Raw genomic sequence first — 17,612 nt, 5'->3', positions numbered from 1 at the left:
GACGGCGTTGCGGGCTAAGCTCGTGTAGCGGCGGCGGTGTCGGTAGCGGCTGCAGCGAAGAGAATTTGGCGCGATGGTGAGAAAGGGCCTCGGCGGCTACCCGAGCTCCCGGCCTCCAGGGCGCCCTTAGCCCCTTACATTTTCCTATCCCCAACCCCATGCGGCGGGAGCGTGCTGCTTCCCGCCGCTCCAGCTCGTGGGTCAATCCTTCTTCCCGCCGCGGAAACGCCGGGCCTGACTCTAGGCCCCGGAGCCTGGGTCCGCCCTACGATTGCGCGCCCGCCTGCAGACTCGGGCTAGGTGTGCAGTCGGCCTGAGGATGCGCTTTCTCCCGATTGCTGCTTGATGGAGGGAGGTTTGGGGATGGTGCTTTTTCCCTGCAAACGCTCTAGCCTACTGTAGGAACAATGGCCAAGGGATGTCTAACAAACCTTGTATCGAATCTGACAGATTGAACTTACTGTACCTAGCATGTGGTCCCCAAGGGGCCGTACTTGCTTGTAGAGTGCCTTCTCAGCTATTCCTTTTTGTTTTACTGTGCTCTGCCGTTTTTTACCCCTTTGTACCTTTTCCCCCGCTCTTTTTAAAGAATCTCCCCGGTACCTTATTGGTGTTTCCCTCAGCTCTCGATGATCCTGTTCTTACCCTTATTTATAATCTTGGGAACTGGAGGCTGAAAAAATAGGTCCAGTTCAGGATCTGACTCCCTTACAATCTGACCAGGGGGTCTTCCAGTAAGAAGTAACCAAAACTGATTTGGGAGGCATTAATGATCGTTAAAAAATTAATAACAGGAAAGCACTGCCACTTAAAAATGATAACTGTTTTGACTACAGTTTTTAAAATTTAGTCATGTTGTGTTCTTAGTGTTTTTTAATCCTTGTCTTTCAGCAGTAAGTATTTAAGATAGTTAACTTTGCCTTCAGTTTCATTTTAAGACTAGATATAAAAAGCAACATGCTGTGTAGCCATTTCTGTATGTTACACTTGCAAATAAATTAGTCCTTTAATTTTCATTAGAGACAGGGAAGGAGGGGAGGAAAAAAAATTTCATTAGAATAAGAATAAAATTAATATATTAGCAACTGGTATTGCTAGCGTAGGGCAAGCTCTATTGCAAAAATGCTAGTGTGGTTTCTATAAAATTTTTTTCTCAACAAATGACTCGCTGAAACTGCTTTTTTTGAGTGGCTGGCTTGTAAAAACTGTATAACAATATTATGCTTTCTCTTGCTTTTGATCACTTATAAAGGCTTTGACTGTGTTCAGGTCACACACAGGTGAGAGTAGTACCCTCTATCTCTTGTCACCAAGTTCTATTTTTATCTTAAACCCTCTCAAACGTTTAGTCTAGTTGAAGTGACTCAGTTCTTGATAGGTAGGGAGGAGTATAACTTTTTGCCTTGCATATAGTGTCATTGTTTATTCAGAAAGTCTAGGTTTTGGCTAGTTCTGTTACAGTTTGTTGATGGTTAAAAATTCTCATTTCAAATGATGTCCTGTCATTGTGAGATTTTTATTTTTTGTTTTTTGGCTGAAAAATACCAGCATAGCAGAAGACAAGGAAAATATGTGAATAGTTTGACTTGGGATTGGGTTTACAGTTGAATTGCATCATACTTGCATTTAATTAGTCATTCTTATACATGTGGCAAAAAATTGGGTGGGGGCATAATTTTAATAGGCCAATGATTCTCAGCCAGGCGACATTTTGCTCCCCAAGGGACATATGGGCATGTCCAGAGACATTTTTGATTGTCACAATTTTTGAGAAGGGGTGTTAATCGAGTGGGTAGAGGCCAGGGCTGCTCTGCTAAACATCCTACAACGCACAGGACACTTTCCATAACAAAAAATCATCCAGCCCAAAATGTAATAGTGTTAAAGTTGAGAAACCCTGAGTTTCACCTACTAGTGAAAACATGCTCCCCAATTAGTGTGAGATGGAAGACAAGTGTATCTGCTGTTGTTCAGGCATATTCACATTTCTAGTGGTGTGATCATCTAACCACTTTGTGTGATTCTAGTGTTTATGTGATTTTGGTATGAGATAGCCCTTTAAGGCAAGTCATCTACTAGGTGAATAGTTTAATGGATTCTTAATTTTAAGTTGCTGATTTATGCCATATTGTCAAGAGTGTAACTCCTGGACAAATTATGACTTTGCTTTTATGCTAAGGTTGGAAAAAGAACATAGGTTGATATGGTGCTTGCAATGATTTGTAGTGTTTCCCTTTTTCTTTTCTTTCATCACCCTAAGTTTTTATTAGGGACTTAATAGAGCTAGAGATAGAAAGTGATCAGTGGAGACAGTAAATCTAAGCAGGTTTATAATCTATTTGGGAGGAAAGGATTTAAAAAAAAAATGCAAGGCAGCTTGTGCTGAGTACTCGTAAGCAGTAAGTGCAATAGGAGTTTGAAAAAGCAGTTATGAAGGACTGTGAGGCTAAGGGAGACTTTACAGAGGAGTTTTCAATCTGGCTAGATTCCACACTTGGGCGAAGGTATAAACACTGTAGGAAGGACACCCCTAATTATGTTTTTATAACTGTCTATTACTGTGTCACAAATGGAGATTTTGTATCATACTATGAATTCCTCAACTATCAGTTAGAAATTTATATTGAAATCATGTTTTTCTCCTGCAGTCTCACACCATTTTGCTGGTACAGCCTACCAAAAGGCCAGAAGGCAGAACTTATGCCGACTATGAATCTGTGAATGAGTGCATGGAAGGTGAGTTTAACACTAACCAAAGGGTAGAAATCATTGAGTTATTTTTTTTCCCTGACATTCACTTTTAAAAATCTCTCATTGAGGAACTGGGTTTGCTTTTTCCTTCAGATTTTTTGAATTCTTAATTTGAGCAGGGAAAGTAGATACTGAGGACAGGCCACATTTGTTGAGTATTTCAAACACTAATTATATATACTGTTACTTGCTGCAGATCTTTACTTTTTAAATTTTATTTATTTATTTTTAGAGAAAAGGGTCTCACTCTGTCACCCAGGCTGGAGTGCAGTGGCACAATCATAGCTTATTGCAACTTGGAACTCCTGGGCTCAAGCAGTCCTCCTAGCTCAGCCTCCAGAGTAGCTAGGACTATAGGTATGTGCCACCACACCCAGCTAATTTTTTTAAATTTTTTTGTAAAGACAGGGTCTTGGCCGGGCGCGGTGGCTCACGCCTGTAATCCTAGCACTCTGGGAGGCCGAGGCGGGTGGATCGCTCGAGGTCAGGAGTTCGAGACCAGCCTGAGCAAGAGCGAGACCCCGTCTCTACTAAAAAAAAATAGAAAGAAATTATATGGACAACTAAAATATATACATACAAAAAATTAGCCGGGCATGGTGGCACATGTCTGTAGTCCCAGCTACTCGGGAGGCTGAGGCAGTAGGATCGCTTAAGCCCAGGAGTTTGAGGTTGCTGTGAGCTAGGCTGACGCCACGGCACTCACTCTAGCCCGGGCAACAGAGTGAGACTCTGTCTCAAAAAAAAAAAAAAAAAAAAAAAAAAAAAAAGACAGGGTCTTGCTATGTTGCCCAGGCTGGTCTCCAACTTCTGGCCCCAACTGACCCTCCCACCTCAGCCTCCCAAGGTGCTGGGATTAGAGGCGTGAGCCACCCTTACTTTTTTTTTTATTAAGCTCATGAATATAATGAATGATTTTCCAAAGCTTCTTATTGTTTTATAAATCTGTTACATGTTTTTATTTGTTATGTGTTGTTTTTTATTTTATATTACATAATTATTTTATATGCCTTATATGTTCTGGTTAAACTCAAGGACTGTAGAGTTGTTAAAGCAGACCCTAAGGATTCCTTCTGAACCTCATAGTCTGCTTATTAAACAAATAAACATTAAAACTGTTGAGATGTGGTTACAGACTATCAAACTATTGTTAGAAAATACAATAAGCTCAGAGAATAGAGGCAAATGGAATCAATAAGTGTAATTTATTGTGCATTTGATAAGCTGACACCACCCTGAAGGGAGCTATTGGCCCTTAATATTTCTTTATTCAGTATGCCATTAGATGAGAGCACATAGATGGATCTTCACAAATTGGGTTCATTCTAATGTTTGATCATTACATCAAGTAAACCAGTTGTGCACACTCTACATACGTTCTAGAAAATTATCCACTATTCACTTCTTCCTATATTTTTTGTAACTTTGTTTTTGCTGCTTGGCATGGCTCTGAGTTTGTTGATGATTCAAAACTAGCTGGGATAGACTTAAAATCTATGTAAAGCCAACAATGAGTAGACATGTGAATAAAAGGTACTTGTAATAAATAGTCATAGGTAGCTTCTAGGTAGCTGTGCTAGTCCTTCTGGGCTGCTATCAAATTCTGCTCTAATTTTTAAAGAACAGGTACTTTTTCTTAATCTCTTTTCAAGTCCCTTCCTCTGCTGACATTCTTTCCTGCCATTGAAATACACTTTCTGTACATGCTCCCTTCCCAGATTTTTACCTTACCTATATTAATCCTGTTTGGTCTTTGATTCTGCAGTACCCTTTAGAAATCTTTGCTGATTTTAGTAAAGCCTAGCTTTTTAAAATTAATATACTTTATTTCTACTTTATTTTTAGGTTTATAGACAAATTAAACAGAAACTACAGAGTCCCCATATTACTCCTTTCTCTGCCCATACAGTTTCCCCTAGTATCATTAACATCTTGCATTGATGTGTTACATTTGTTACAGTGGTGAACTAGTACTGATACATTATTACTATTAACTGAAGTTCATACTTTCCATTAGAGTTCATTCTCTGCATGGTAGAATTCTATGGGTTTTGCCAAATGTATGATGTCATGTGTTCACCATTACAGTATCAGACAGAAGAGTTTCACTGCCCTGCCCTAAAAAATCCCCTGTGCTCAACCTAATCATCCTTTCCTACCCCAACCCCCAACCCCCAACCCCTGGCAACCACTAATCTTTTTATTGTCTCCATAGTTTTGCTTTATCCAGAACGTTGGAATTATGTAGCCTCTTTAAACTGGCTTTTTTCACTTAGCAATATGCATTTAAGGTTCTTTCATGTCTTTTCATGACTTGATAGCTCCTTTTTCTTTATTTAAATTAGAAATGGTGATTTATTTTTCACTATAAGCTAAAACAAAAGATGTTAAAGATAATTATCAAATCAGTTCTCACATATTGGTTGCCAAATGGTAATTTTCTTTTTTTTTTTTTTTTGAGACAGAGTCTCACTCTGTTGCCCAGGCTAGAGTGAGTGCCGTGGCGTCAGCCTAGCTCACAGCAACCTCAAACTCCTGAGCTCAAAGGATCCTCCTGTCTCAGCCTCCCGAGTAGCTGGGACTACAGGCATGCACCACCATGCCCGGCTAATTTTTTCTATATATATATTTTAGCTGTCCATATAATTTCTTTCTATTTTTAGTAGAGATGGGGTCTCGCTCTTGCTCAGGCTGGTGGTAATTTTCTTAATCTATTTTTCTGTCTTGTAGCAGTTTATAAAGTAGAGCTTTTCCTCCTTAACCCCCCCTTCAATTTTTTTAGAGCAGTTTTAGGTTTATGGAAAAATTGATTAGAAAGTACAGAGTTGCGACATAGCCTTTCTTCCCTCTCTCCCAGTTTCCTCTATAACCACATTTTGCTGTGATACTTCTGTTGCAGTTGGTGAAACAGTATTGATATATTACTAACTAAAGTTCATAGTTTATATTAGGGTTCACTGTTTTCTTTGAACATTCTGAAGGTTTTGACTTACGTTATGATGACATGTTACCATTGCTGTATCATAAGAATAATTTCACTACTGCAGATCCCCTGTGCCCCACCTGTACCTCCCTCCCTCTCTCCCTCCCTCTCTCCCCCCAAACCCCTGGCAACCACTGATCTTTTTATGGTCTCTGTAGTTTTTGCCTTTTCTGCAATGTCATGTAGAAGTTACACAGTATGAAGCCTTCTCAGATTGGCTTCTTTTACCTAATTATATGCTTTGAAGCTTCTTCCATGTTTTTTCTTGACTTTATAGTTCATTTCTTTTTATCACTGAACAATATTTAGTCATACAAATAAATGTACCACAGTTTGGATATCCATTCACCTATTAAAGGACATCTTAGTTACTTCTATTCTTTTGTTTGTTTGTTTGTTTTTAGCAGTTATGAATAAAACTGCTATAAACATTCATGTGCAGGTTTTTGTGTGGACCTAAGTTTTCAGTTCATTTGGGTAAATACCTAGCAGCATGATTGTTGGGTCGTATGGTAAGATTGTTTACCTTTGTAAGAAACTGCCAAACCGTTTTCAGCAGTGGCTGTATAATTTTGTGCTCCCACCAGCAATGAATGAGTTTCTGTTGCTCCATATCCAGCATTTGTCAGTTTTAGATTTTAGCCATTCTAGTAGGTATGTAGTGGTATCTCATTTTTTAAATTTGCAGTTCCCTAATGACATATAATGTTGAGCATCTTTTATATGCTTATTTGCCATCTGTACATCTTTTTAATTGAGCTTGTTAGGGTTGAAGTTTAGGAGTTCTTAGTATATTTTGGATACCAGTCCTTTATCAGAAAAGTATTTTGTAAAGATTTTCTCCCAGTTTGTGGTTTTTCTTTTCACTTATAAGTGTCCTTTGAAGCACAAAAGTTTTTAATTTTGATGAAGTTCAATTTATATATTTTCTGTTTTGTTGCTTGTGCTTTTAGTGTCATATCTCAGGCATTGCCTTATCCAAGGTCACAAAAATTAATGCCTGCATTTTCTTCTAAAAGTTTTATACTTTTAGCTCAAACTTTCAAGTCTCTGGTCCATTTTGAGTGAATTTTTATATATAATGTGAGTGTGGGTCCTACTTCATTCTTTTGCATGTGACTATCCAGTTGTCCTAGCAGCATTTGTTGAAGAGACTGCTCAGACGGTTCTTTCTCCATTGAATTGTTTTGGCACTCTTGTCAAAAAGCAGTTGACCATAAATGTGAGGTTTATTTCTGGACTTTCCTTTCTATTCCATTGATCTACATATGCCATATATACCTTTTTTTTTTTTTCTTTTAAGAGACAGGATCTTATTCTGTCGCCCAGGCTGGAGGGTAGTGGTGTGATCATAGCTCACTGCAACCTCTAATTCAAGTGATCCTCTCATCTTAGCTTCTCAAAGTGCTAGAATTACAGGCATGAGCCACCATGCGTGGCCTTATATGCCTGTCCTTATGCCAGTTCTACACTATCTTGATTATGGTAGTTTTGTAGTAAGTTTTGAAATCAGGAAGTGTGAATCCTCTGACTTCATTCTTTTTTGAGATTATTTTGGCTATCTTGGGTCTCTTGTATTTCCAAGTCAAATTTAGGATCACCTTGTCAGTTTCTCCAAAAGCAGCACAGATTTTGATAGGGATTGCATTGAATCTATAGGTCATTTTGGGGAGTATTACCATCTTAATACCATCTTCCAGCCCATGAACATGGGATGTTGTTCCATTTATTTAGGTTTTTATTTTAAGTGACATTTAGTAGTTTTCAGTGTACAAGCCCGTTCTGCTTTTATTAAATTTCTTTTTAAAAATTTTATTCTTTTTCTATGCTGTTATAAATGGAGTTTGTTTTCTTGGCTTCATTTTCAGATTGTTTATTGTTAGGGTGTAGAAATACAATTGATTTTCATATATTGATCCTGTACCCTGCATCCCTGCTGCACTCATTTATTAGTTCTACTTTTTTGGTAGTTTCTTTGGGATTTTCTGTCTACAAGATCATGTCATCTACAAATATAGATAGCTGTACTTCTCCTTTCCAATCTGAATGCCTATTTGGCTGTTTCTTGCCTAATCATCCTGACTAGAAACTCCAGTACAATGTTGAATAGAGAGATGAGAGTAGATAGTCCAGTATTCTTCCTAATCTTGGCAGAAAAGCATCCAGTCTTTCACCATTAATTATGATGGTAGCTTTAGGGCAATGCCTTTTTAAGATGAGCAATGAATTTATTTTCCTGGTTTTTATTTCTCTTCTATTCAATAACTCATGAGTGATATTCAGTGATCACAGTGTAGTGTACTGGTAGCAATCAAAAGCCCTAAGACAGTTGCTTGATAGTTCTGTGGTTGAATGTTGTTTTTTGTTAGAAAATTTATGAAGTTAATTTGGAGGTGCATAAAGGGCCTGTGTGTACAATATAGGACATGTTTTTTCCAGATATCTAGCATTTATTGTATTTGAGCACTTATATGCTTGTTACATGTGCTGCTGCTTTATATGCATTATTTCATGTAATTGTCACAACTCTATGAAGAGGTACTGTTGTTTTTTCTGTTTGACAGGTAAAGTTTGGGGAATGGAGTCATTTGCCCAAGGTTTCACAAGTAATACAGGGCAGAGCTGGCGTTTAGGTCTATCTGAATCCAAAGTCCAGGATCTTAAAAGAGACATATTAGGATAATCTCTTTCCTCATTGCAAACTTTTATTGTAATTTTTTACTCTGTGGCTTCAGGAAGATTTACTGAAAAACCTGATAAGACCAACAATGTTATTTGAACCATCTGATGATAAGTCTTTAAAGTCTCTTTAGCTCTAATTGGTTTGATGTAGTCATTTTATTTTGTAATTAAGACACAAAATAGTTACCAACATTCTGGTGAATTTATAAAATAAAAAAATTGGCTGGCAGAGGTAATTAAAACAAAAATGCTTTTCCCAGCCCAACTTTATTAAAGTACATATGATATTAACATATAATACTACTTATATCTAGACATTCATGCAGTTGTAAAATCTTGGTTTTTCCCCACCCTCTCTTAGGTGTTTGTAAAATGTATGAAGAACATCTGAAGAGAATGAATCCCAACAGTCCCTCCATCACATATGATATCAGTCAGTTGTTTGATTTTATCGATGACCTGGCAGACCTCAGCTGCCTGGTGTAAGTATTAGCCACCGTATCTTTGATCTTGTCTTTTTCTATTGTTTATTTGTCTCTTTGAAGTGATTTATGGTATTGGGAGCTCACTGCGTGCCTGACACTGATCTTTGCAATTTGTGTAATACATATAAATAAGTTTGCAACTTAAAGCCAAAGGCACAGGAAAATCTTAAAAACTTTGCTAATTGATACAGTTAGTATTCAGAGAGGATGCTAATTAAGAAGGTTTGTGTCCTATTCTTTGTTTCCATACCTAATAATCTTTTCCTTATTTTTTTCCCTTATAGTCTTTGTCCTAAAGCAGTCAGTTTTGGATTAAAACTAAGATGATTCTCTTTGCATGACATAAAAAAACTATAAATATATATAGGGCTGAAATTGAATGTAATTGTAGTCCTAGCCTGTATAAACATATATATTTTGGTACATTACAATGATATTTTTAGACCTTTATGTTTTCTATTCTCAGATTTATTAATTAAACATTTTTCTAACATTTGTTATAATAATTTGTATTAATAATCTGCTTGTTACCACTGCTACCAAGGAGCACAGGGTGTTACTATAGACTTATATAATCTTCTTAACATTGGTGAACAGAAACTGAATGTAAATACAGTTCATTTTACAGATGAAAATGGAAGCACTTTATGATGAGATGATATTTAATTATCAGGTACTTAAATACTTATTACATGCCAGGCACTGTGCTAGAAGTTGAGAGAAACTTCTGGCACAGTGGTGAAAAACAAACAGGTCCTAGTCTTACTCACAGGTACTTCCTGCCTCACCACTGGAGCCTGTAACCTGGCTTCACCTTGCTCTCTGCCCAGAGGGTCGTGTTGAAAACAAGCATTTCCTTAGGATTTTTGAGTCTTGTTTTCTGTACCTCTTCATTGTGTTTCCGTTATAGTCAATTTGCTTGCTCACTCAAAACATTCAAGTGATGCAGTTCTAGTCTTTAACAAAATGTTAATATGAAAATTTTTATTATAATTATTTAGATATAAGTAAGCTCAGAAAACTATAAGAGGCCCACAGATGTACAGGTATTATGCTGTTAGTTTGTAATGTCTGTAGTTGATCTGCTTATAGTCTGACATACATACACTCATCCCTCAGTACACTCAGGTGATTGGTCCCCTGTGTTTACTAAAATTTGCAGATCCTCAGGTCACTTATATAAAATGGCATAGTATTTGCACACAACTTACAAAACATTCTCCCATATACCTAAATCCATCTCTAGATTACTTTTATTTGTGTGCCAACTGTATGCCAAGTATGTTCTAAGCATAAATAAGAGGAGTTAAAGTTAAGCTCACAGAGGGAAATAGAGCTGGAATGAGGGATAAGAAGGACCTGGATTGCAGTCTTAGATTAGCTAGGAAATAGTGATGTTTGGTTTCAGACTTAGGTAAGAGAATAAGCTATACAGATATCTGTAGGAGAAACAGACCAGATTGAGGGGCCAGGGTGTAAGAGTCCTGAGGCAGGAATGTGCCTGGCAAGTTTGAAATCATTAAGGAAGCCTGTGAGGCTGCAGAGGAGTGAGTGGGGGAGGGGCAGTATTGAGGGGCAGGGAGCCTTGATACCCTAGAAGCCAATGCAGAAATGTTTTATATTACTGATAGGTCAAATAAATGAGGACTGAGAATTGACCTCTGGATTTGGCATGTGGAAGTCTTTAGTGACTTCCAAAGCAGTTTTGGTAGTGTGACAAGAGTAGAATCTTAACAGATTTCAGTGAGTTTAAGAGAATGAGAAGAGAGAAATTATAGGCAGCCAATATAGACAGATTTTTGTTTTTTGTTTGTTTGTTTGTTTTTGTTTGGTTTTTTTTTTTAAGAATTTTGCTTGAAAGAGCAGAGAAATGGGTTTATGGCTAGAAGAGGACATGGCTTTTTTTTTTTTTTTTAAGGTGGGTGAAATTATTTTAAATTTGCAGGCTAATGGATCTAGTAGAGCAGGAGAAATTGATGGCTTTAGATAGGATCTTGGACAGTTCATTAGAAAAGTAGGGAGGACAGGCAAATGAAATTATTTTTTGATTGCTTCAGGTATCAGGAAAATAGGAAACAAGGACACCATTTGAAATTGAGTGTGTTGCAGGTTTGTGGAGAAGAAATAAGCTAGGAGGGTGAAAGGTTTAGAGAAATGTGTGATGTCAGGGATGCATTAAGTGTTCTCTGAAGTGCCTGATAATGAATTTAAAGTGAAATCAGTCATTGTGATCACGGAGTTTTTTTTCTTGACCTGTATGGCCACAGGTGAGGCATAGGTGGAGAGTTATTAATAGTAAAAATTTTGCTGAAGGTCGAGGGTGTATGTGAGGGAACAGCAAAGGACTAAATGCTCGTGAGATGTAATCCGTGGCAAAGGAAGGGAGTGCTGGAGACAGAAGTAGATCAGTTAATTGTAGGTCCCACTGGGTCAAAGGATTGCTGAAGTTGGAGTATTAGGAAGTAGTGATTAGAGGATGAGATGCTTGAAATTGGGAGATTGAAGTTGCTGTTAATAACAAGGTCTAGGGATCTGGCCAAGGAAGAGTAGGAGATAAGATCATTGGAGGATAGAAGTTCATGGAACTGAGAGGCCTAGGTGTTGACAGGGTTGTCTACTGGGTATGAAATCACCAATAATGCATGTATTTACTTGCTAGAATTTATGCTAAGAACAGGGAGCTTTGTTTTTATTCACTGCTATATCCCCCGTGCCTAGAATAGTATGTGGTGCATAGCTGGTGCTGAGTAAATATTGGTGGTATAAATGTGGATAGGAGGGATGGTCTGAATAAGCCTGTCTACCCAGATGCAACAGTTCTGAGAAATTCTGTTCCTGTAATTCTTTTCTAGTATTGGTGTATATTATAGTCTATTCTGCCACATCTTAAAGTGTAGACTATCTTAGAGTTATTTAATTCAGAAGCATGGACAAAGGATATTCAAAGAAAATTATTTCACTTTTTAGAATATTTCTCCTCATAACAGAAGGACATTAATAAAAAGCCAAATGTTTCTTTTTTGTTTGGTTAAGCAGTTTGTAAAATGGGAAGCTTGTGCAATTTTAATAAACCAGATTCTGACCTTATTATTTAGAGGATGAATATATGTTAATTGTATAAAGCATTCCTACTTTGTAGTTTGTTTCCTTTGCCAAAAATTGGAGTGTAGGCTTCTAGCTTACTTGTTAGCAGTGAGGACTACGGAGTCAGGAGTGTTTAAACTCTACTGTTTGCCCAACATCACTTAGCGGATAAGTTGCCGCACTTCTCCGAGCCTCAGTTGTTCGAAAGAGATGGTAATTGTACCTACTCACAGGGTTGTAAAAATGAGTTAATTCAGATAAGCACTTAAAGCAATACCTAGTACTTGGTGGTATCTTAAAATAGGTATTTTATATATAATTTTTTTGCTGAGAAGTTAAAAAATGAAACTTCTTGCTAAAAATGAGGTAATAATTGATAAGTCAGATATTTTGTTTTTCTAGGGTATCCCTAAGGTATCTTTTTCGGCAAACTAAGTGGTCCCATAAAAACAAACTGTATCTTTGGTCTCTCTTGGATACTGTGCAGTGTTCCCACCAGATGGTGCACACAGCTTTGAAATAGTGTGATGTGCTTTGTATTTGTGTAATCTCTGGTTGCTTATTGTCTGCTTTTTTTTTTTATACCATAGCTTTAGTGTGGGGCTCCAAAAATGAATTTATTCCCTAACTAGCTAGATTTCAGTTTTAGGTCAGCTGGAATGTTTTCTTTCTTTCTTTCTTTCTTTTTTTTTTTTTTTTTTTTTTATGAGTCCTGGGCTCTAAAAACCGTCAGAATCCCATTGGAGTTTTACTGCTAGTGTTAGTTTTTGTGATCCTTGCCCTTCGTTTCTGATTAAAGATATTTTTGGGGCTTGCTGTCTTCTGATAATTCTGCATAGGCCTCTAGCATTATTTATTTTAAAAAGCAAATCTTAAAATATAGGTTATAAGATTTCTTTCTCTTAATGCTTTACAGGAGAAATATCAGCAAGAAATCTTTGTTGCAGTAGTATGTTTTTAAAGGATTTTTAGTTGATTTAAAATAAACTTGGCAATTCTAAAGTTTGTACTGATTTTTGTTTTTTAATAACTAAAGAGATCATAAAAATAGAAACTATGTAGGAGAAAAAACACATGGTTCTGGTCATACTCTTGACATATTGAGGTTTTTTTGTTTTTTGGGTTTTTTTTCTCCCTTCTAGGCTGCGGTGCAGTAGCACGATCATAGTTCACTGAAGCCTTGAACTCTTAGGCTTAAGAAATCCTCCCACCTCAATTTCCCAAATAGCTGGGCTTATAGGCACAAGCCACTGTGCCTGGCTACAGAGCATTTAACTTAAGAGCTCTAGGTGTTGGTTTCTTTTTCTACTGTAAGATTGTACTGGATAATCTAAAGTTCATATGGCTTAAAATTCAACAGCTATGTAAGCAGCTCTTTCAACTTTTCATTAAGTTCATTTCTGGAAATGTGCACACCTGTGCCATTATTGGGTAGTTATAATTTGGAATTTTAAGCACGTGACCGTAATTGACCCCTGTAACTTTGCCTATTGCCTTTCTGTTCCTCAGTTACCGAGCTGATACCCAGACATACCAGCCTTATAACAAAGACTGGATTAAAGAGAAGATCTACGTGCTCCTCCGTCGGCAGGCCCAGCAGGCCGGGAAATAATTGAGTTGGAAGCATCAGGGGGTGGGAGTGGGCTTGGAACACAGGTGTGTACAGCGTGCTGTAGTGAAAGTTTTGTATTATAGTAATCCTGTTTCCATTTTGTTACACTCTAGCCAAAATTGAATATATTAGATAAAATGTGAGGATTTTGTTCAATCTGAAACCCCCATTGTCCCCCCCTTTTCCTTTTTTCCTTTTTTTTTTACTTAAACATTTTTATGATGATTTAGATGAAAGCTGTTCTTTGTCAGTTAATGTTGGTTCCAATCTTTCAAACTGTTCATACCTGCTTTATAACATTCACAGTACTAACCCTTCTTTAGGATGGGGTGGGGGGTGGTAACACAGTTTAGTTATGTCCTCAAGATAAAGTCTTAGTGAAAAATAAATAAATGTTCTTTAGTTATATTTTCTCCCTGAGTGATTTTCTTGTCTCCTAACATTGAATTTTCTTGAAAAGCATTATCGATTTCAAAACCAACAGGCTGCTACACAAAGAATTTGGACAAAGTTTATATATGTGCTGAACACAGTTTGCTGTGGTTTATGTGAAGCTAATACGCTTTTACCTCACTTTTCCAGTGTTTGAGTGAATCCTGATTGCACCTCCAAGGTTTGTACCTGCTGGTGATGCAAACACTGTGCAAGGCTTTCTGGTGATACAGCTTGTCTACAGCAGTGGCCAGGTTAGCGCCTTTGCTTTGATCAAGTACTCTTTCTGGGAGGTCTTTGTGCCCTTCTCAGAGCCCTCAGCAGTTGAATACTAATTACCTACTACTGTGTGGAAGCTAAAAGGGCGAGGGAAACAGCACTGCGAAGTACAAGATAAGCTTGCTTTTGCTTTTAATGTAGAGAATGTGGTCATGTTGTGACTTGAACACTGTATTGTACTTCTGGTCAGCAAATACATTACACTGCCTGATTCCGCTATTGTCACTTCACCCAATAGCCAATAATGTCTTTACATGTCATAAGATTGGCAGTTTTTTGGGAGATTCATGACTGGTCTAATATTCTTGTTCCTGCCCCCATTTCCACATTAGAGCCTTAACTATTTTTCTTTGTTTTACGCAAAACAAAATCCTGAGTTAGTATGTATATGTGCTTAATATTTCTGTAGAATAATTATTGTGTTAAATGTCATCACTGTACCAAGGGATTATTAAAGTTAAGGTACCTGACAAAATTTAGTTGTGGTTAACATTTTACTGTGAATTGGCCAAATTTTAAAGCTAAAATAGTCTCACAGAAAAAGAAATAGATCCAAAAATAAATCAGATTGTCCTGCTTTTTGCTTGGCTTATCCTGCTAATGTAGTTTTATTTCTCTAACAAGTACAATCTAGGTTTCAGTTTTTTGAAAAATACTCTGGAGCAGGTCTGGAGGGAATGGAATCCCTTGATTCTCAGATGCAGTACGGTTTCTTGTGTTGGGCTTACCGAAAAAAATAAGACTTTTCTAAGGATTGTGAGAAAACATCTAGGTCCTAGATGTTGGGTGATGAGAACAAAAAGGAGGGAGTAATATTTGGAATCATATTTAAAGCTTAAGGAAGGCTAGAATTGGAATAAATACAGAGAAATACACATTTATCTATGTCCAGTATTATACAGAAAAGGAGCCAAAAGTAGCCTTTTTGTTAAGAAAATGTGCGATGAAACTCAGTGGTTTGGCCCAGGTACAACCACTGTCCCCGTATAGTTAGATATTCAGAGTACTGATTGACTGTCCTTTCCCCAACCACAAGTAGAACAAGTTTGATTTCTGCTTATTAAGTGATTTTTTTTTTTTTTGCTGCTACATAAAAGTGGGACCTACCAGACAAATTATAAAATTCTGATTCTCTAATCCACCTTCTTTGATATATCTGAGAATTTCTAAAATATTTGTCGATGATGGCTGCTTCTGTCCTTTAGTACTTGATCTGAGAGGTCCCAGGAGTATAAAAGGGAGATTTCAACTATCACTTCACTTCCAGTTCTCTGGCTTAAAATATTTCTAGCAACTCACTAAATGCTCAAACTTTCACCTAATCCTGTTCCTGAACCCAGTGAAAGAGCCAGTCCTGGCTGGACAAGGTGGCTCATGCCTGTAATCCTAGCACTCTGGGAGGCGGAGGTGGGTGAATCATTTGAGCTCAGGAGTTCGAGACGAACCTGAGCAAGAGCGAGACCCCGTCTCTACTAAAAATAGAAAGAAATGATCTGGACAGCTAAAAATATATAGAAAAAATTAGCCGGGCATGGTGGCACATGCCTTTAGTCCCAGCTACTCGGGAGGCTGAGGCAGGAGGATCGCCCAGGAGTTTGAGGTTGCTGTGAGCTAGGCTGAAGCCACGGCACTCTAGCCTAGGCAACAGAGCGAGACGGTGCCTTTAAAAAAAAAAAAAAGGGAAAAGGACAATTCAAACTGATTACATCACCTGAGACAGGCCCTATGTCCTTGTCGACAGATGTTTGAATTTAAGGTCTCTGGACTGGAATTTAAGAGAAACGGGATAGATCATGATTTCTTCTTTGGAAGCCTGTGGTTGGAAGGGTTGTCATGGTAATGCTAACTCCCACCTTCACCTATAAGCATTTGCTGTGGATGGAGGACCTACTCTGTTCAGGACCCCCAGGCTTTCCCAACTATATTGCCCCTCTAGTCTTAGAGAAAAAGAGTGGTTGAGTCTTTTAGTGTCTGCTCCAGGGTCAGTAGTATTAATATAATAGTTTGAGGCGTACCCAACAATTCTGGGCCCTTCTTCCCAGTGGCCCTGGCCAATCTAGAGATCGCTTTGCACTTACCTATGATGCAATTCTAGGAAGGATTATCATAATGGACACTGCAGTTATTAAGCAAATCCCAACGGGAAGTTGCAGTTGTAATGACAGAGGAGGGGGAAGCCTCATGTTTCATTCAAAGTATTAGGGAAGGACTTAACGTATAGGTACTAGGCCTGGGCCCAGTGGCTCATGCCTATAATTCTAGCACTCTGGGAGGCTGAGGTGGGAGGATCGCTTGAATTCAGGAGTTAAAGACCAGCCTGAGTAAGGGCAAGACTCTGCCTCTACTGAAAAATAGAAAAATTAGTCGGGCGTCATAGCACACAAATGTAGTCCCAGCTACTCAGGAGGCTGAGGCAGGAGGATTGCCTGAGCCCAGGAGTTGGAGGTTGCAGTGAGCTACGATGATGCCACTGCACTCTACCCAGGGTGACAGAGTGAGACTCAGTCTCAAAAAAAAAAAGAAAGAAAGAAGAAAAATAGTTATAGGTACTAAAAAGCCGTTAAGGACAAATGCTCATTAGAATGAAGTCCTGATGTGGCTTTAAGGGATCTAAAGATAGAAAACCTTGATACCAACACATGGCTGATACCAGCCAGGCTGTCTGGATCTTTTCTAGTACTTGGATTGAGAAATTAACCTCCTTCCTACATGTAAAAGGCTAATGATCACTACTGAGACAAGTGAGCATTTGAGGCCTATGTGTCCTGCATGTGGGCAGTGAACATGTCTGTAATATCGCCCATTTATCCCGGCAACTGACCAGTGTAAATATTGGGATTCTATAGTTTGTATGTAAGATCCTGTATCAACAGTTCACCAGACCTCCCAGCAATGAGCCAGTGTTGGTAGCCAACGTGGAGCATGTTGTCCTGAGAGCCTGTGAGTAAGAGGATCACCCAGCTTCCCCACATGGACAACTTCCTCACCCAACCTGGGCATTGATGGCCACCACTGCCACCCCCAGCCGCCCTCTACATAGATAATCTTGTTTTTCTACTTGGGTTCTGACTCCTCACTCCAGGCCACTTCTGCATGGGGACACCCTGCTCATCTTGGTTCTCCATAAAGGTGATTTCATTTCACTTTCGCTGTTTAAGTTAATCCTCAGGATAAATGTAGAGCTCAGGAAGTGATAAAAACAATTAAGCTCTGGGCTGGGCAGGGTAGGTCACGCCTGTAATCCTAGCACTTTGGGAGGCAGAGGCGAGAGGGTCGCTTAAGCCCAGGAGTTTGAGGTTGCAGT

The 17,612-nt window shown here is 38.4% G+C and overlaps 1 protein-coding gene across 1 annotated transcript; it reads left to right on the top strand.

The window, feature by feature from the left end:
- Nucleotides 1-15: 15 nt before the first annotated feature.
- ERH (ERH mRNA splicing and mitosis factor) lies at nt 16-14,005 on the top strand. Its single transcript, XM_069465075.1, has 4 exons — nt 16-76; nt 2,649-2,736; nt 8,778-8,898; nt 13,495-14,005. Exons 1-4 carry the CDS (start codon nt 74-76, stop codon nt 13,595-13,597), a joined length of 315 nt encoding a protein of 104 aa, XP_069321176.1. The 5' UTR covers nt 16-73; the 3' UTR covers nt 13,598-14,005.
- The last annotated feature ends 3,607 nt before the right edge of the window (nt 14,006-17,612 follow it).

This window comes from Eulemur rufifrons, chromosome 2, assembly GCF_041146395.1.
Source record: "Eulemur rufifrons isolate Redbay chromosome 2, OSU_ERuf_1, whole genome shotgun sequence".
Taxonomy (NCBI): Eukaryota; Metazoa; Chordata; class Mammalia; order Primates; family Lemuridae; genus Eulemur; species Eulemur rufifrons.
The sequence above is the reverse complement of the archived record's forward strand: the minus strand, read 5'-3'. Positions and strand labels throughout refer to the sequence as shown.

Excerpts from the sequence above, each read along its gene's own strand:
- ERH (XM_069465075.1), top strand. Across the intron at positions 2,737-8,777 it reads TGTGAATGAGTGCATGGAAG|GTGTTTGTAAAATGTATGAA; the intron begins GTGAGTTTAACA and ends ACCCTCTCTTAG. Across the intron at positions 8,899-13,494 it reads GCAGACCTCAGCTGCCTGGT|TTACCGAGCTGATACCCAGA; the intron begins GTAAGTATTAGC and ends TCTGTTCCTCAG.